This window comes from Carassius auratus, chromosome 34 (assembly GCF_003368295.1).
Source record: "Carassius auratus strain Wakin chromosome 34, ASM336829v1, whole genome shotgun sequence".
Lineage (NCBI taxonomy): Eukaryota > Metazoa > Chordata > Actinopteri > Cypriniformes > Cyprinidae > Carassius > Carassius auratus.
In genome coordinates, this window is record NC_039276.1 from 1,526,716 (window position 1) to 1,548,398 (window position 21,683).

The 21,683-nt window shown below is 34.6% G+C and overlaps 1 protein-coding gene across 1 annotated transcript; it reads left to right on the forward strand.

Moving 5' to 3' along the window:
- Window positions 1-11,786: 11,786 nt before the first annotated feature.
- Window positions 11,787-20,768, forward strand: LOC113053713 (CD302 antigen-like; the record flags this gene model as incomplete). The annotated part of the gene is made up of 6 exons (XM_026218995.1): window positions 11,787-11,934; window positions 13,108-13,233; window positions 13,343-13,453; window positions 15,668-15,850; window positions 19,481-19,504; window positions 19,690-20,768. Coding segments are annotated over 6 exons (795 nt in total), but the record flags the coding sequence as incomplete, so codon positions are not given.
- Window positions 20,769-21,683: the final 915 nt, after the last annotated feature.

A 21,683-nucleotide genomic window follows, 5' to 3' on the forward strand; every position in this document is an offset into this window, starting at 1 on the left:
ATTGTATGAATATTGTCCCACTGTAAATACAGTGCAAATAGTTCTGTCTCCTGGGATAAAAGTGAAGTGGAAATAAAAATCAATAATAGACTGAACATTTCCATGATAATATGTCTGTAACATTTACCACTCTCATCTTTTAAGTCTAATGGCACTAGGTAGGTGTGTGTGTGACATTAATAATTAATTGTAGTAATATAGTTAAATGTATTAAATAAATTAGAATTATTAGTTTTATTACAGACAAAATTGAATGATGTTTCTCTTTTAGTCTTCTTTGTTGGCCTTGAGAAAGCCAACATATATTTGAACATTATTATCATTTATTATGAGAGTAATTGACAACGACTAAAATTTTATTGTTTCACCAAATTCAGCTCAGATCTTCAGACTCGTTTGACTCGTTGCTGTAACTGGTCAGACTTTTTCCTTCTCAAAAAATCCTAGTGACTTTCATTATCTGAGCGATGAAGGTCTTACACTTAAGGTCCACTAGAGGGGGAGACAGGATTTCTGTTTATGTAAGTTTAAATGACAGATAAATACATTAATTTCATGTGTACTACCATGAATATGCCATATCTGTGTAACACAGGTTCTTCAATGATAGATGGTGTGGTAGGGGGGTATACCTTAGCTCAATGATAGCTGTATAATATAAAACAACATTAACTACTGCAGCTGGTACCAAATAAAAATGATTAAGTTTTGGAAAAACTGCAAGTCAAATGTACTTGCACAAATGACTTGCTGTTACATAATACCCCTAATGCGTTGTTGGGGACGTTTTCGTCCACTAGGGGGTAAAGTTGAGTCTTATTTTGGCCACAACTTTCTCTGTGTTCCAGCTAATGGAATGATTGGTGACAAATCTTATTTTGACACTTATTTTGGGAAAATGCTTGATTTTTTTCAAAAACTCAACAGTATACTGTGGGTAAATTCACTACCCTTTTGTTATGTTCGGGATGAAAACACCCACTAAATTAAAATGCTGTAAAAATGTCTCAGATAAAGAATTTTTTTTTTTTTTGCATAAATCTATTAATCACCCTCAGTCCTGATCAAACTACCAAATGTTTAAAAAAAAAATCCAAGATTTTAACTCTTTAATTACCAAGTTCATAAATTATGTCACTGATTTGGGAAGAAAAAACACACACAAAATGACATATTTTCAATATAAAAAGTAATTGTGGACTGGATATTTTTTTTTTTTACCTTTTATGACAGTCTTGGGCATGTCAAAGATTAGTAACTGTAGATTGGCTTTGATGTATTGTTAGTTTTGTGCAGCAGTAGATTTTAATTTTTTCTCCCTCATTTATTCTTGGTGGCTGTTTTTGCCCCATTGACTTCCATTATAACGACATTTTTTGATTGCAAAGCCATGACACCATATAATCATGCACTCTTGATTGTTGGTGGTTTTCCCTGTTGGGAAGAGGTAACATTTGTTATTTTTACAGTTGATCACTAGGTGGGACCATTAACCCTTTAGATAGGCCTGTGCAAAAAAAGGCTTAGTTTCTGCCTGTATATAGAGTTATATGGAGTTTAACAGCAAATTATAGTGTGTGTGTGTGTGTGTGTGTGTGTGTGTTTGAGAGAGAGAGAGAGAGAGTGTGTGAGAGAGACCTTTGTTTACTTACCTTGATGTATCTGAAAAAATCCAAATATGCACCTCATGCTCTCAGAACTACATGGACTAAACAATAAAAAAAAGAAGTGTGTTTATGCACCTGCTGACTTTTGATGGTGAAAAGAACGGAGGGCCTATGTGTGAAATGCTTGTCTTTTCTTGGTGGTGAAGCCAGTTTAAAACCTTTAAATCTTATAATAAAAAAAAAACTACTTTGAACATAATTGATTATGGACCAAAATGCAATACCAACTTCAAATAAGCAGCAACTCGCTGGAGGGGTCAAGCTGCATAATCATTTCTAAAACTCTGGTTCAAGTCAAGCCCTTTCTCATATTGCTTACTGCTCTTCTCAACATCAAATGACCAGAAGGATGGCATGCAAGTGTTTAAATCCATGTACTGTTTTTGTTTAGTCTATACTTATCACCACCATTAAAAGGCAGCAGGTGCATAAATACACTTTTGTTTACTCCATGTAGTTCTGAGAGCTGAGGTGTACATTTAGATTTTCTCAAATACATCAAGGTAAGTGCGCAAAAGTCTCTCTCTCTCTCTCCTACACACATACACACAAAATAATTTGCTGTTATACTCCACATAACTCTATATACAAGTCAGAAACTAAGCTTTTTTTGCACAGGCCTATCTAAAGGGTTGATGGTCCCACCTAGTGATCAACTGTAAAAAAAACAAATTTTACCTCTTCCCAACAGGGAAAACCACAAACAATCAAGAATGCATGATTATGTTTCATGGCTTTGCAATCAAAAATGTAATTATAATGGAAGTCAGTGAAAAAAAACATCCACCAACAATAAATTAGGGGAAAAAATTTTTATCTAATGCTTATAGCAGTTTAATTAAGTGAATGTTTTCATCCCGAACATAACGAAAGGGTAGTGAATTTGAACAATGCACAAGGGATACATAATAATTTTTATTTGGCACCAGCCGCAATTAATGTTAACAGCTAGCAGGTGTGTGGTGGGGTGCGAGGTCTGTTTTGACCAATGGATGGAGACCTCAAGGCAGTGGCCTAAATGCTGATCTGAAGATTTTGTCTTTATAGATACAGTTTACATTGTACTTACTGAAGTACACCTCTGCATGCAGACACCCAACTGTACAAATTCATTTATAGATTTAAAACCCAGTCCTGAACCGGGAGAACCATGTTCTGCAGAGTTCAGTTCCAACACACTTACTTGTACATTGCTACTGATCCTGAAGACCTTGCTTAGCTTAGGTGTGTTTATTTGGGGTATCTAAACTTTGCAGGACACTGGCCATCCAGGAGGAGGACTGAGAGTCCTGACATTAGCACTTTATATTCAGTGCATGTGATTTATCAACACTGAGTACATCTTAAAATGTACAACTCATGAAAAATAAAAGTTCTAGATGGACAAACATTAAATGCATAAACCAGTGTGAATAAAAAATATATTAAAATACATTTGGAGGTAGGTTGAAAAAGCCAGAATGGGAAGTTTTAAAGTACAGCTTGAAGTGTGAAGTTTATTCTTGTACACAGATATGGCATATTCATGGTAGTACACATGAAATTAATGTATTTATTTGCCATTTTACGTAAATAGAAATCCTGTCTCCCCCTCTAGTGGACATTAAGTGTAAGACCTTCATTGCTCAGATAATGAAAGTCACTAGGATTTTTTGAGAAGGAAATTTGGTAAAACATTCAAATTTTAGTCGTTGTCAATTACTCTCATAATAAATGATAATAATGTTCAAATATATGTTGGCTTTCTCAAGGCCAACAAAGAAGACTAAAAGAAAAACCATTCAATTTAGTATGTAATAAAACGAATATTACTAATTTATTTCATAAATTTAACTATATTAATTTTCCCAATTAATTATTAATGTCACACACACCTACCAAGTGCCTTTTGACTTAAAAGATGAGAGTGGTAAATGTTACAGACATATTATCATGGAACTGTTCAGTCTATTATCCACTTCACTTTTATCCAAGGAGACAAAACTATTTGCACTGTATTTACAGTGGGACAATATTCATACAATACTATAACCTAGAAATAAATTAAAGGGGTGACTTGCAAGTCACAGCAGCACGAATTATGTGGGCAGCAACATCTGATTCAAATATTATGTTAATTAACAGTGAGCGGTGGTTTCAGACACTACTCTTATAAGACTCTTATTCTGAAAGAATGTAAGACCGAGTTGAAGGCGGAGCGATTCGACTAATCAGATGAAAGGAGCGTTTCAGCTCCGCCCACAAGTGCGAATGAAATATTGAAGCCATAAACCGTTTTTTAAACCCCAAACGACAAAATGAGAAATCAAATCAAAAACTCATTTTCCATTTGTTAACTTAGATGGAATAACGAATAAACGAGCCATTTTTCCATTTCTCGTTATTGAATTCATGTTCTCTCACTTGAATCCTCTTGAGTCTTTCGTTTTCTGTTTTTTAATTTAAAACGGATTTGGAATGGACGGAAGATACCCTGATTATTTATATATATATATATATATATATATATATATGTGTGTGTGTGTGTGTGTGTATGTGTGTGTGTGTGTGTGTGTGCATCATTACAGTCTGTAAAATATGTGTATCACTCAAGCGCTTTCACTGGAAAATAACTTGAGATCTGGGATTCGGAGCGAGTTCGCAAAACATTTGATTCAGATCGGGACTCCGAAGCGCGTTTCGCGAATCATTTGATCGGTGCTTCGGAGTTTGCAAAACATTTGATTCGGATCAGGTCTTTCGAGCGGATTTGCAAAGCATTTGATTCTATCATGTAGGCTACTAGATCAAGTTTTAATTAAGAGAAGAGGTTTAGATACAAATTTTTGAAACAAAATAGGATGAGTTTTATGTCTTTGTTAATTTTGTGTGACTAAGCCAGAAAGAGAGCAGTATAAAAGGGAGATTGTTAAAACACTGTTTCACTAACCCGCTCGACTGTTAGCATAACTGCTACCATGTGCTACATTACAGTGTTGGGAAAGTTCAATTCACAAATTTTAAAATGAACTAGTTCAGTTCATAGTTCAAACTACAAAATTTTGAACTAAGTTCACAGAATGAACTAGTTCATAGTTCTTTTTTTCCTTATGTTGCTGCGAGTTAATATTTTTCTAAATTATTGCAACAGCCCATCTGGAATCACAGACAGCAATTATTTTATCAGTTTTAACAATGAAGCTATGCATGTACCTGTCTAGATCAACTTTTAATAAAGAGAAAAGAGGTTTAGAGACAGATTTTTGTTAATAGCCTTTTAGTAATCCCACAGTCCATAGCATCAGTAACTGTATAATTTAGTAAGGGAAAATTAAAACAAAATAGGATGAGTTTCAATTTTTTTTTTTTTTTTTTAGCAATGGTCATCTTAACCGATTTGCAGTGTTCATGGTATTTCAGGACCCCAAATTAAATTCTAATTCTAATACTGCATCATACAAGTGTTTATTTGAGTTGAATATTTCGATATTCATGTAAGGAAACAAAGCCATAATTTGATAAGTTTACATTTAAATTTATTCATTTAGCAGACGCTTTTATCCAAAAAGGAGGATAAAAAACAACACCAACAAAAAGAGCAACAAAAAGTTTATAAGCGAGAATAAACAAGATGCATGCAAAATGAAGGCAGATATTGTATGATATGTTAAGAAATAATATAAAATAAAAATGCTAAATCATTTTGCCAAAATATTTGACTCAAAAAGTCCAGATGATTCAAGCTGTTCGTGACTGCGAGTTTAACAGTAGCAGCAGAGATTATTAACCGTAAATGAAAACATTTAAAACTCTGATTCCTCGATTTAAAAATACAAATACATTCAGATGATATGTATAACTCTCTGTGATTATCAGTGTCAGACTGTCTGTGTTGTTTTGTCCGGGGCTCGTGGGACAGGCGTACTACTCTGGCTGTGACATCATCATCCTGGGGAGGGACTTTGAGAGGATTCAGATCATCCCAGGAGCCTAACACGGGAACATCCAGGTGGACTGTTCACTGCAGGACGGACAGGAGACCCTCTCTCTTTCTCTCTCTCTCACACACACACACACACACGGTTGTGCCGTCCAAACAACATCAAGGTCTTTATAAACTGTTACAGCACTTACTCAAGAGTGACACATAGCATAGCTTTTAGCCTCATCATTGCAGTTTGAGGTTTAGGAATTACTTTTTTTTTTTTAGCCTTTATGTTTATGTCAGTTTTAATAATTTTAGCATTTCAACTTTGTCCAGGGTTTATTTTTTTACTCTTTTCTATTACCTGTCACCGTTCGACTCGGACACAAACACGAGAGATTTTAATTTGATGAAGGTCATGGTGTTCTTCTTCACCACAGAGAAGGATGCTCTTCCTCTTGTTTTCCAGCTGAAATATCTGAACATCCTTAAATCGAGAAGCATGTACTGAAATATAAATTAGTTCATGTTTAAAACAAGAACAACTATCTGTCAGCGGCTATTTTCTTATAAGAAAAACAATAGTTTTCACCTTTGGCAGATTGTTTTCCCCCGTTTTAAGAATTAACCAATAAAAATCAAAAAATAAATATATTGAGTAGATAATAAAAATTCATATCTGAGGTAATTATGCATCTCCTGCAAATGTCTTGGTTTCATGATGTTCATATATTAGCACTGGAATACAGAGTGTAATAATTTTTTCTTCCCCAGATTATTGCTGATGTGAGGAAGCAGTGAGGAAGCCGCTGTATAGTGATCATGCTTTCTGCCCTTTAACCTCTCAAATCTGAATATATACGCCAATTAATCTAATTTCATATCGAGTGTGAAGAGATCTGTAATATACTTGACTGTATGTAATGAGAAAATAAATTACTTAATGCATCATCCATTATTTCTTTGCTGGGTTTAAAAGTTTTTTTTATGAATGATTATGTCATCTTTTATTATAAACATGAGTGCAGTATTAGCATTTGTATCAACATTATTAGAAATGTCTGAATGAATCAGAATCAAACGATTAAATGATTAATGCAAAGATTTTCTTCCTTAGTATTTCTGTCTTGTTTTCTGGTATAAATTAATGCTTTCAGACGATTAATCGCTTTAGAATATGAGCAGGGTCATTCTGTCGATTCATTCAGGGCTGCTCTGGGTTTAGTACAAACACAGCACTAGGGAGGTATAGTCTTGTCTCTGAGAACAGGTTTCCTAAGCTTTCCTTAAGGCTGTCCTTGTCCTGTTTGCAAATTACTAAAAGGGAAGAAAAAAGAATACATAGAATAAGTTCACAGTTTTATGAAAAGCAATGAAATCCTTATAATCAAATGATGATAAACTTAATCAGTAACACTTTTGAATAATGGTCCATTAGTTAATATTAGTTAACTACTTTAGTTAAAATGATCTAAGCAAGAACAATCCTTCTACAGCATTTATTAATCTTAGTTGATGTTCATTTCAACATTTACTAATGCATTATTTAAATCAAAAGTTGTGCTAACAATGAAAAACTGTATTTTCATTAACTAAAATGAACCAAGATGAATAAATACAGTAATAAATGTATTGTTCACTGTTTGTTCATGTTCGTTAATGAATTAACTAACATTAACTAAAGGAGTAGTATTCTATATATATATATATATATATATATATATATATATAAGCTAAATGAATGACAGTGAAATGTTTAAAAAGTGTTTTATCTTTAATCTTTTAAATAGATACATCGTAATATTTGAAGGTTAGTTTAGTCTGTGTTCCTATAAAACACAGGTTTCATCATGATTGCATTTTATTTACAGTGTTACTAGTCATCTACTATCAAGATCAGTCCATTCACTATGATGTTTATGAAAATTGATTCCTGTTTATTGAAAAGAAACTTGTAATACATTCAATCCCAATGTATTTACTTATGTTCTTTTTGTTGCATTATTTTTTTTTCCTTTGTAATTGCAGGTTGTGTAGTGAAAGTGAAGTGACATTCAGCCAAGTATGGTGACCCATACTCAGAATTTGTGCTCTGCATTTAACCCATCCGAAATGCACACACACAGAGCAGTGAACACACACACACACACTGTGAGCACACACCTGGAGCAGTGGGCAGCCATTTATGCTGCGGCGCCCGGGGAGCAGTTGGGGGTTCGATGCCTTGCTCAAGGGCACCTAAGTCGTGGTATTGAGGGTGGAGAGAGAACTGTACATGCACTCCCCCCACCCACAATTCCGTCCGGCCCAAGACTAGAACCCACAACCCTTCGATTGGGAGTCCAACCCTCTAACCATTAGGCCACGACTTCCACAAAGTCGTGGCCTAATGAATGCAGCAAACAACTGGGCCTTGACATCTTACCAATTATTCTCAGAAGCAGTCCAGATATTTCGCATACTGTCAAGGCAAGTACAGTAAAGAAAAAAGCATTAAAATTTTCTTTAAACCAGGGTCAAGGGAGTCCAAGGACTGGAGGAAGCACAGATCGCCAGGTTCATGTTTTCTTCAGGAGGCACAGACCAACATAGTTTCATATCTATATATGAAAGCTAAATGTTTTAATTAAATGCTAAATGTTTTAAATTCATTTTCATTTCAATTCAATTCAATTCAATTCAAGTTTATTTGTATAGCCCTTTTTACAATAGAAATCGTTACAAAGCAACTTTACAGAAAATTATGTTTCTACAATATTAAGTAGTAGCTTATGGTGGTGACTGTCAGTTTGTGCACGTTTGACAGGATTTGTAGAAAAAATTTATACAAGACGTAGTCAGCTAGACGATGAACATTATTAATATTATTAATTAATAATTATTATATGATGCAGTCACACATGTAGCAGTAATTGTTAGTTCTGTTGTTGATTCAGGGTTAGCATCATCTGAGGTCCTCTGAGGGTCAGCATCATCTCTTCTCAGGTGTTCTGGATCCAGACTGGAGCTTGTGTAAATCCTAGACATCCCGTGTCAAAAAAAATAGCATCAGAATAGAGACATCATTAGCATTGCTGCTGATCCAACAAACTAAAATTAGTTTAACCCAAGCTAATGAATAAAAATGCACATTTGATCAGATGCAACTACACTCACAATTTAAGAGATCCATTATTTGAATGCTTGGCGAAAGAGATGTGTTTTTAATCTAGATTTAAACAGAGAGAGTGTGTCTGAACCCCGAACATTATCAGGAAGGCTATTCTAGAGTTTGGGAGCCAAATGTGAGAAAGCTCTACCTCCTTTAGTGGACTTTGCTATCCTAGGAACTACCAAAAGTCCAGCGTTTTGTGACCTTAGGGTGCGTGGGTTGTAGTGTGGTAGAAGGCTAGTTAGGTACAGAGGAGCTAAACCATTTAGGGCCTTATAGGTAAGTAATGATACTTTGTAACTTATATGGAACTTAATAGGTAGCCAGTGCAGAGACTGTAAAATTGGGGTAATATGATCATATTTTCTTGACCTCGTAAGGACTCTAGCTGCTGCATTTTGGACTACCTGTAGCTTGTTTATTGACGAAGCAGCACAACCACCTAGAAGTGCATTACAATAGTCTAGAGGTCATGAATGCATGAACTAGCTTTTCTGCATCAGAAACAGATAACATGTTTTGTAGCTTGGCAATGTTTCTAAGATGGAAGAATGCAGTTTTTGAACATTGGAAATATGATTTTCAAAAGACAAATTCCTGTCTCATATAACACCCAGATTTCTGACTGTAGAGGAAGTAACATTACATCCGTCTAGTTGCAGATTGTAATCTACAAGATTCTGTGTAGTGTTTTTTGGTCCAATAATTAATATCGCTGTCTTATCCGAATTTAATTGGAGAAAATTATTTGTCATCCAATCTTTTATATTTTTAACACATTCTGTTAGCTTAGATAATTGAAAAGTTTCATCTGGTCTTGTTGAGATATATAGCTGAGTATCATCAGCATAACAGTGAAAGCCAATTCCGTATTTTCTAAAAATATTACCAAGGGGCAACATGTATATAGAAAATAGAAGGGGACCTAGGACGGATCCTTGTGGCACTCCATATTTTACTGATGATAAATGAGATGACACCCCATTTAAGTACACAAAATGGTAGCGATCGGGCAGGTAGGATCTAAACCATCTTAGAGCCTGCCCTTGAATACCTGTATAGTTTTGTAATCTATCTATGAGTATGTCATGATCTATGGTGTCGAACGCAGCACTAAGATCAAGTAAGACTAGAAATGAGATGCAGCCTTGATCTGACGCAAGGAGCAAGTCATTTGTAATTTTAACAAGTGCAGTTTCTGTGCTATGGTGGGGCCTAAAACCTGACTGAAATTCTTCATACAGATCATTTTTATGCAGGAAGGTGCTCAATTGAGCAGACACAACTATTTCTAAAATTTTAGACATTAATGGAAGATTTGAAATAGGCCTATAATTTGCCAGTACACTAGGATCTAGTTTTGGTTTCTTAATAAGAGGCTTGATAACCGCCAGCTTGAATGGTTTTGGGACGTGACCTAAAGATAATGACGATTTAATAATATTGAGAAGCGGTTCTTCGGCTACAGGTAACAGCTCTTTCAGTAATTTAGTGGGTACAGGATCTAATAAACATGTTGTTGGTTTAGATACAGTGATAAGTTTATTTTTTGATTATGAATATATTATTCAGATGTTTTGTTATTTATTTCAGAAATCCTTGTGGTATATAATATTCAGTTTGTGCTGGTCTGACTTAATAAAAATAGTGTTTAAATTACTTTCTGTTTTACTTTGTGTTTGTATAGACCATAACGCATAAAAGCGCATTAATAGGAACATTAAAGAAAGTTCTTTAAAAAAGTAACTAAAAAGTTACTTTTAACAGTAATGCATTACTTTTTGGTGTAAGTAATCAACAAAGTAATTGAGTTACTTTTTGAATTAAGTAACTAGTAACTGTAACTAGTTACTATTTCTTAGTAACTAGCACAACACTGGATCTGAGGTTATTACTGTGAAAAAGACCTTATGTGAAATAAATAAATTGAAAAGAAACATTGAAACAAATTGAATTAACTCAATAAAATAAAATATAAAAAAATTCTATTTTTCCTTTCAACATTGGGCTTTTTTATTTACTTTAACTATGTAGTAAAATAATTAAACTTGCATTTGTTTTTCTGCATTTTTAAACCTATCAAAGTACTTTAAAATATGATGAGCAAACAAACAATAGGAGTCTCATCTGTCTCTGACTCTGAGGTCAGTCCGGTTGTTTTATCCATGAAAGCTTGAGTGTAATAATAACCGCATCAGACACGGGTCAGCGCTCATGTGTACACATTCCTGTGGGATTTAACAGCTGGAGAACCTTTAAACTAGTTCCAAAAGAACATTTAAAAGGTCATCAGTCATCTCTCTGTGCTTTAATTAACAGAAATAAAACTTAATAATGTACAGTCTCAGATTACAAGTGCAGAATGTAACAGCCAATGACAAGCAAAGGTCATCACAGAGGTCATCCTAAACCAGCTCAGACTAGCACACCAGTTTAGGCTGGTTTCAGTAAAAAAAAAAAATAAATAAATAAATAAACCATTCAAAGAAATTCTAATGGTTTCCACTACAAATACCATTACAAACGTTATAAACCATTAACATTTTTAAAATGGTTTCTTGTGGTGTGTTTTTGACATGTTTCATTAAGATTCATTGGTTTTAACAAGCCACCAAATAGAAGGCGACCAATTACCAGTAGAGATCAATATGCAACATGCAGTTTCCATTAAAACCATTATAATTCACATTATATTACAAATTCTGTAATGGATACTATTTTTTTCAGCATTAATTGTTAATTTCATACAGTTTTTTCAATACTCATGTAATGAGCGAAATATTATAAAAATGCCTTATTATTTATGTATTTATTTAGCCATTCGGTTTCTAATAACTATGTTTATACTTTAGAATTATCTCTCTTTTTTTAAGTTAGACTTTTTTTAATAAACTGTCTATTTCAATACTGTACGTGATTTATTTACGTTGGAAGTGTCGCCAAATTGTAGCAATCGTGAAAATAAAACTTTATTGTTGACACTGTGTGTGTGTGTGTGTGTGTGTGTGTGTGTGTGTGTGTGTGTGTGTGTGAGTGAGAGAGAGAGAGAGAGAGAGAGAGAGAGAGAGAGAGAGTGACGTGTTCCGCGCGCTCCCGTGAACGATACCTTCGCTGTGCTGAAAACATGGACTCCAGTTCTCGTCGTTTCTCGCTGTTTGACATCGTTTTTCTCGTTCTAACGTGCCATTTCGTGCAAGGAGAGGACTCTGCTGGTGAGTGGTTTGCTTTAGCGAGTGTTTGATCTGGGTTTAACGCGAAGCTCGTGACTGTTTGGTTTGTTTTCTGGCGACGCAAACAACAGTGAAGTTCAGCGCGCACTCGAGTCTGTCATTATTTATATACATTTACATACACAAACTGTGTGCTGCCATACGACTTTTGCGTCTTTTGAAGCCCTACGATAACTTCAGACGTTAATGAACAGTGCTGAGGAAGTTAACTTTGTTACTTTTTATGGAAAGTGATAAAGTATGTTACTATTGCGCTACTTTGTCTCTTCTGGGCCGGGCTTGCTTGTTTGATTTTTCTTTTATATATATAAAAAGTTATATTTTTGGCAAATGTTATAGAAAAATATAGAACAACACAAATATTATGTTTATCTATAGTCATTTTTTCTTATTTGTATGTCTGAATTAGATAATCGAAGGTCAGCAGCAAAGACACTGGTTAATACAATTAGATTAAAAATGCATAAAGGGTATTTGTGTTAAACATTTACTCATTGCAGCAGGTTTACTTCATATTCTGAGTTTGCATTGAATCTGTTTTTGTGCGACATGAGGACAGATGAGTCAGTCAATTCATGGGAAAACAAAGTAACTGGCATTACTTATTTGAAAAAGTAACTCTGATATTTCCTTTTAAATTAGAAATGAATGCATTACTGGTTACTTGAAAAAAGTAATCTGATTACATAACTCCTGTTTACTGCTAATGTGTGACCCCAACACATTATCCAAACAAACATCATTAGTTCTTCTTGTTACCAAATGTTATTCAGACCTATAACCTGGCGCTATATTTGATTTGAGAGATATGAAAGCTATTTTTTCTTGTTTCAGAAATAGTGCAAAAGTCCAATGGACTACCATTATTATGCTTTTGTGGCACTTTTAATTGGAGTTTGACAAATGAAACCATGAACTGCTGGTTAATTGCAAAATGTCTTGTTTATTTCTTGGGAGGAAAAAATAAAGGTGCATGTCCCAACGAACCAATGACATTTCTCAAGTCTGTTTAGCAAGACTTGCAAGAAATCTAAATCTAAATGTCATCAAAATGTGAGTCTGTCACTTGATGGCTGGTTAAAAGAAAACCTCCAAGTAGCATGAAAGAGAAAGCTTTTACCACTTGTTGAGATGTAAAAAGTTCTCTCCGTGCAGAATGTCCTGGAGATGGACGCATGTGGTTGCCATTCGGACTCAGCTGCTATCACTTCGTCCATGGAGAAGAGGACATCGCCAAAAGCTACTACCTTCAAGATGCGAAAGACATGTGCAGAGGATATGGTGGTTACTTTTTTACAATTTCCAAACTGTAACACACTGAAATATCTAAAATAGTTTTTATACACTCACTGTATGGTGGAGTTTAACCTTCCATATATCACTTTGTTAGATCTCGTGACAGTAAAAAGTGCCGAGGAGAATGACTTCATTATTAAGTACACCCCTTCTGTATGGAAAAGCAGAATGAGCATCTGGCTTGGGATGTACTACGACAGCGACAGTAAGTTTGATCTTCACCTGAAAACATTTTGTAGGTCTTTAAACTTTAGAATTTAACATATTTGCTTTTATTACTGTAAACACATCATCGGTGCAGATTTTATAAAAAAAAAAAATTGTAACCTTTCAGCAAATGTATAGTAGTACCTTGCTCTAGCTCTGAAAAGAGCTTTCCTTTTTGGCTGACATCACAAATTCCATTTAGTTTAAACCCCTCCCTTTCATTCTGGAAGATAACGCCCACTTTTCAGGAGCCAATCAGTTTCCTGAATAAATTCAAGTCCCGCCTTAGATTCTTATAAAATCTCATGTTTTCAGTCAGAGATGCATCAGATTACAGAATTGGTATGGGTTGTGAATATAATTTTATGTTTTTATTGTTTTAGTTTTTTAATTATATATATATATATAAAAAATAATAATTAGGAATTGAGTAAATTGCAGAATAAAAAAAAAGTTTTTCTAAAGAATTACAATTTTACATAGAAATGTTTGCATTTTTTGTCTAGAATATCACTTTTTTTTGTTCTTTGCTATGTGAATCATATTTAATTAAACATTCAAGGTATTTCAAGGATTTTTAACTATTTAATTAATTGTGCAAGTTCTGTTTTATAAAGTAAAATACAACTTTTGCATTGAATCAAATAGTAAATTGTTATGAAAATACGATTTTTTGCTCCTTTATGGACTAAGAAATCAAAAGCTATGTCGTACATGTTTAGGCAGATTATTGCACGCGGTCCAGTTTCTCTACACTGGAATGCAGCTGAACTTGACTGATCTGTTCAAACCAGAGGCCTTGACAAAGAGTTGTTTACCAGACTGTTGCCTAGTCAGTGCTTTTAGTCGAGACCGTTAAAGGAGAAGTGCTTTGGGAAATCTTCCCCAGTTCTGTTATTTTTGAGCATGTCTGATGTTGCTGGCACTTTGTATGACTTCTAATTGAGTGAATCATACATACTTTAACTTTTAAAGGGTTAGTTTATGCTAAAATGAATATTTTGGAACCGTTTCTCACACTCATGTTATTCTGAGCTGTTCTTTTGTAAGTGAAGCACAACATGAAATTTAAGGCAGAATGTTCAAGCTGTTTTTTATGTTATTATATTCTCCATTCAAATGGTGCTTTTTGAAATGCTGTGCAGGTTTGACAACATTAACAGGTTTATATAGTGAGTAAATGATGACAGTATCTTTGAACTGGCCCTTTGAAGTTGCTCTGTATCTTTAAGTTTTATTGGTAGTCCATACTTAATGTAGATGTAAACACCCATCAGCTTTCCAAGCGGTCTCCACGTGTGGTCTCACAACACAAAGGAAACCCTGTTATTTTAGGGGCTGATCAGGGGGTTTGTGGATTCCACACCCAGAATCTTTCGAGTGGAAACTATAGAAGCATGTTCCAGTCGCTACATGTTTGCTGCAGACTGTTTATGCTTCATGATGAAAGACTTGAGTTCGTTATTGAACAGTGAACCAGAGGACAAAGTGAACTTTGATCATGTGTTCATGACTCGGTAAGAATGGCCTGATGTGACACAGATTCAGCCCAGTGCTGCATTATATTTCATTCATCAGGTGTTTGCATGTGCTTTAAAGTAATTTTGTTCAGATCAGGTTTTGTTGCAATTGCAAAAATAAGTTGTCTAGTCTTTGGTTAGAATAGGGTGAAACAAGTCACTTTATGTCATTGTTTAACAGCAAACGTGTGTCTCTGTAATGATAATTTTGATAATTATAATTTTTATATTTATATTATATATTTTTTTATAGACTATTATATTTGAAAATATATATACATAATATATTAAATTATATTTTTATTTAATTATGATTATATATGGAAAGAAAAAGTAATTAAAAAATAAATTTTGTAATTGAGTTTTAAATGAAGAATTGGGAGGAGCTAAGCCTGTCAATCATAACGCCTCTCAATGAATATATAAACACCTGCTTACATCACTTTCTCTTTTTAATTTATTACTAACTTCCATATTAAGCTGTCCAAATGGGCTTCATGTGATTATATCCTCATTATATATGTGCAGGTGAACTTGTGAAACATATTTCACGGTGGAAATGATTGCAAGGAAAGTACAAATCTAAACCGATATTTATTGTAGAGTGCATCATTTGTTTTCACCGAGAATTTCTGTGCAATATTTCTCATTACAAGCACATCTCTGTGTGTGTGTGTGTGTGATTCTTGCAGAAGATGTCTTCAGGTGGCATGATGATAACAGTGTGTTGAGCTACAGTAACTGGGAGGACGGCGGCTCTGACGACACTGATCTGGTGCTCTTGGACACGTGTGTCGTTCTTCACTCCGAGACGGGGAAGTGGGAAAACGTCAGCTGCACGGAAGAGCCTGAGAACGGAGTAGTGTGTAAGACCAGTAAGTGCACACTTCAGTCTTATTTTGGTATAACTGACCAATCATAACACTGAATCTGCCATTTCCGCGGCTGAGATAAGATGCCTTCAGATGTTCATGTGGATTTCGTGGTGTAACTAGTAAAGAGGATCTGTCACGACATATTAAAGAGCCACATAATGGTATTTATTGTTTGAATTTCTTGTTTGATACCAAAGGTAACCTGCTCTATTGTCTGTCAGTTTCCTCTTTGCTCTGTGGCAGGGGCGGATCTAGAAAAATATTGATGGGGTGGCGAGAAGGGGGCAGGAATTTTTGAGGGGTGGCAACATATGGCAGACGTATATATACTGATCAATGTTATCAATATGTCAATTTATTATAAGTAACACAAGACTTTAACAGCCAATGACATTTACAGATGGGGAGACTGAACTGATTTTCTACTGTTTGGTGTTAATCACCATCTAAACTCAACCAGTCAAGAGCTACATTTAGCCTTAGATGTTATATGAATATAGTCCCTGAAGCATAGGTTTTATTAGCTGACAATAATAATAAATAAATAAACATTATAGGCACAAATACAAATGTGATGGGAAAAATATGGTGTTATTGTTTTGGCAAGTTTAAATTAAAACTTCTATGAAAACTTGTGTGATATTCCTTTAAAATAATGTTTTAGTATATATATCTTATATATCTTAAGTATATTTTACTAAGCAATTTCTTAAATAATTTCTTTGAGTTAGGCCAAACTTTTATTTTGGTGAGTTGTAGACAGAGTTTCTGTGTTTTTTTTAATAAACTATTATTATTAGCTAATAGGCCTACTTGAAGTACAGCATATTCTACTGTGCAATAGTACTATATTTCTGTTTAAATTTCTTCAAGTTATACCGAAATTTTATTTTGACAGGTTGTCATAAAGACATTGCAGTTTGTGTCTGTGATACGATACGAATGAATGACGATAGTTTTATCAAATGAAATGGTGAAATCCTCTCATAGCGCGCTGACGTGCACATGTGTAGCATACATCACGTGTCAATATAGTGAAGAGTTGAAAACACCACGTGTGCTTCAGTGTGTGTGTGTGTGTGTGTGCGTGTGTGTAGTAGAGCACACATTCCCAAAGACCTGTAGAGCAACACCTTCAGGGCCGCTGCTGGCCAAACAGGTGTCCTACGCAGGATTGTATTGTTGTGCCCCCCTTCCTCAAATATGATGATGAAAAAAAATACCTACTATAGGGGTGAAAATAGAGCTTTAATCAAATAAAAAACTAAATGAATAAATTGTATTATTTACAAATCACAATTGTAGCTCTCGACATTTACCTGTGGCTAACTTTATTATGACTCTTAATTTATTTTATAGTCTCAAGCATTCAGAAATCATGCAAAAGGAAACTAAGCAGTTTTACTATGATAAAACCATGGTTTATTTTTGTAAGGGTTGTGATATGCACATTTTTTTGTTGAAGAAATTATAAAGGCTGTGTCATCTATAGCAAAAAGGTTTCCAAAAATGAAAGATGAAGTGAATATTTGAATTAAATGTTTGGTCAGTAGCCTAAACAAGGATTTGATTGAATTACATGGGTAATTTTCGTAAGGGAACCTAAAAAAAAAAAAACTTTCACAGGAATGTGCCTGAAAGTGATAAACGGGCCTCATTTTTACCTAAATGATTTATACTTTATTTTAATATATATTAAAAATGTATAATGTGTGCATTGTAGCTGACACCTAAATGAACACATTAAAGTTGTTTTTATGACTGCAAGTCTTTCTCTTTAAATGCTATTGAGCTTCAAATTTGCGTTTGAGCCCACGTGAAAGAGTAGCATAATTTACATATGATTTACAGATTATTTTAATAATTATCAAACATTTAATTCAATTGTGCATTATAGCTGACACCTACATGAACAATTACAGTTGTTTTTATGACTATAAATCATTCTCCTCAAATGCTATTGACGTTAGAAAAGTGTATACCAATATCGCATGTAACTTTAGAGACGGTCCCTAAATTTGAGACTCGTCCAACGTCAAGCCAACTTTGTCTGTTTTTTTTTTTGTTTTTTTTTTTACTTTTAGTTTGCTTTTCTCTTCGCTGGTTTGGATTCATCCATCAATTATGAACATTCAGCCGCAAACATGACGTGCGAGCGCGGATGGGAGAAAGGATGAAGGTTTCATTTTTTTTTTTTTTTGGAGCAACTGGGATGGTGACCCCTCTGGGAGTTGGTGCCCTAGGCAGATTGACTCAGTTCGGGAGTTCAAAGCGGGTTCGCGAATCATTTGAATCAGTTCGGGAGTTCGTAGCGGGATCGCGAATCATTTGAGTCAGTTATGGGGATCGCGAATCATTTGAGTCAGTTCGGGAGTTCGTAGCGGGTTCGCGAATCATTTGAATCAGTTCGGGAGTTCGTAGCGGGATCGCGAATCATTTGAGTCAGTTATGGGGATCGCGAATCATTTGAGTCAGTTCGGGAGTTCGGAGCGGGTTCGCGAATCATTTGAGTCAGTTTGGGGATGGCAAATCATTTGAATCAGTTCGGGAGTTCGTAGCGGGTTCGCGAATCATTTGAGTCAGTTTGGGGATCGCGAATCATTTGAGTCAGTTCGGGAGTTCGTAGCGGGTTCGCGAATCATTTGAGTCAGTTTGGGGATCGCGAATCATTTGAGCAGTTCGGGAGTTCGTAGCGGGTTCGCGAATCTTTTGAGTCAGTTTGGGGATCGCAAATCATTTGAATCAGTTCGGGAGTTCGTAGCGGCTTCGCGAATCATTTGAGTCAGTTTGGTGATCGCAAATAATTTGAATCAGTTTGGGAGTTCGTAGCAGGTTCGCGAATCACGAAAGATTCGCGCTCGTAAATTTTCAAATTGGCCATAACCTTTAATTCGTTGCTGCCAACTGTGGTGGCAGCAGGGGTGGCAAGGCTTTCTTTTAGGGTGGTATTTGCATTTTATTTGAAATTTTGAATCAAGAAGAGACAATAAATCGATTGGAATATCCAAGTTTATTTATTTTAAGTATGGACATTGTGTTTTATTATCAATCTATTCAAGTACAAACAACCCTGCAGGACCTAGATCATTAAATGGACAAAGCATGCACCCACAGCTATAATAATAATTCTAGTTATAAATGAATGGCTTTCAATGGAGAAAGGTGCTTTTTGCTGCTTTTTGTTTATTTTAAGTATTGAGTTGGTTTCAATGGAGGGCCAGTTTACTAAATTAAATCATTATTAAATAGTTAAAACAAACATTTAAAAATGTATTGATTATTAAATGGCTAAATCAATTAGCAAATGTCTTTTGTATTTTTATTTTGGCTTTTTTTTTTTTTTACATTTAAGCACAAGCTCCTGACATTTCGTTTTGGTTAACATCAACTTTCTAGTTCTTACATGTTCACATATTTATTGAATTATTTATTTTTGAGTAATTGGGCCATCCACAGGTTTCAGGTGCAGTGAATGATGTCAACATAATTTTAATTATAACATCATAATTTTGCTAAAATAATATTGTGGAAAGAACATATTAGTGCATATTTTTTGGTGCTTTTGTATGCTTTGCCCGTAAAGATTTAAAAGTGTGATTTGACTTTAAATCATTTTTATTTGTTTTTCAGAGGCAGTCTGGAAACGTCCACCTAGTAAGAATGATCTTTTGTTGTTAATGTAATCTTGCTATAATATATGTATATTAAGTGAGTTTAAAAGACATAATGTCCATGACTGTGTTTGTTTGAAGCCGTCAGGTTCATTGTAAATCCATGAAAGCATCAGAAAGCATCTTGTGTTTGTGTTGATCATATTTCTGTCTCCTCCTGATCTGTAGAGGGCAGTCCTCTTCTGTCAGCTCTGGTCATCATCAGCGTGGTGCTGATTGTGCTCATTTCTGCCGTGGTTTGGTTCATTCACCAAAGAAACGACTCTGGTTCATCCGTCCTCAACCTGATGGAGTACCACCTGCCCTTCAGATCCCCGTCCACCGATCAGGCCGGTTTGATCCAAGCTGAAGAAATCGAGGCGGTGCCTTAGTGTTTTCATCCATGCCCGGGTGAGAATAATCAGCAGGGGTTTATGGGAGATTGTAAACTCACTGGTTCCTCCGTGGCGGTCCACGCAGAACAAAACAAGACCGTCTTGACTCAAATGATCTGTTTCTCTGAGATGGGAAAATACTGATCTGTCTCAATGCCATGTGTGAAATAAACCTAAAACAGTTGCTGGGATTTTATTACGCAGGAAAATTAAGCACATTGATCTTTCCTTCTCCTTATATATATATAGATGTTGCATGATGAAAATGGATTAAAAAATGTAATGTAAAAAATAGAATTGTATATTATGTTTATATTATAAAATGTGTATATATAATCTGAAAAAATAAGATGAATATATGTTATTTCTAAAATTTTTATTAAACATTTATATTATTATATACATTTTCATCACCATCATCTTGAAGTCATAAATCAGTTCAAGTCCTCATCGCAGCTCCTAAAGCTTTGGATTATTTGTTAATGTTTTAGGTGCCAAATTTGTCTGTTTCTTTGTTTTGTAAGTTTTGTCAGATTTCTTCCTGTGGAGGACCAGTATTTATTTCCTGGCTTTCTCAGCTGAAAAGGTTACAAATATGTGTTTGTCACTGTATATGCACATCAATTTTGTAAATACAAAAAATTAATGATTGCGAATCACAATTATTATTTTTTTTTTTTTTGTGATGTTATTGTTGTTTTTATTTTTTGGATTTGCCACTAACAGTCTTCTTTGTCTTTATTGTTATGAATGAATCCAATTGTGAAAACATTGATTAAGGCTTTATTTATCCATGCATGAACAACAAGCCATTTCTCAAAGAGAAACTAATGAAGTCTTGGTTTTTTATAATGAATAAAGATTCGTCAAACATTTCAGTTTTTTTTTTTTTTGTCTGATATGAAACCAAGAACAACTAAAACCCCGTAAAAAATAAAAAACATGCATGCACAAATACATACATGATCCTATTAATAGCTCAGATTTGAATGCTGCTGTAAGCAAATTCAGGGTAAACTCTCCAGAGATGTGTCCACAAACACAAGCATGCAGAATGAGTAGCAGTCAGTTTAATCAACAGAAGATGTTTGCTTTGCTGCAGACGTTTGTGTCCGGATGAGCTGCAGATGAATGTGTAATGAAAGAGCGATCAGGATAAAGTGGGAGAGCTAATTGAGGGCAGATGAGTTACCCTCTGGGGTTTTTAAACATCACTGTCATTGTTCTACCCTGAAAGTGTGAGTTTCCCTCTGTATCTCCAGCTGCTACGCCTACACATGTTTGGCCATGTTATGATTGCTTGTACATACAAGTTTGTATTTAAACCACAGTTTGGTGTTGATAATCACTTTTATAGGTTTTTCCTGTGTCCTCAATGTCACATTGCATCCTGCTTGTCTCACTGTCATTGTTTCGGTGAAAAAGCACACTATAAATATCGATATTAGTATTAGATTATACCAGTTACAAAAAATATTTTAGAAGAACGCAATGACTTCTCAAAACCTACTCCTATATATATATATATATATATATATATATATATATATATATATATATATTGTTAGTCTATATCTAATATTTTTATTATAAATGAGAATTTTTACATTATTTTAATGCTTTTCATTGTGGCACATCTCCGAAGTGGTTGCACTGGTGAAAATAACACACATCCTCATTAAATATGGCTTGTAAAATACTTTAGGTTTGTTAAATAAATAAACAGACTTAGTTTATTTAAACGTATTTGTTTAATCATGTACTTGTTTGATGGGTTGTTTATTTAAA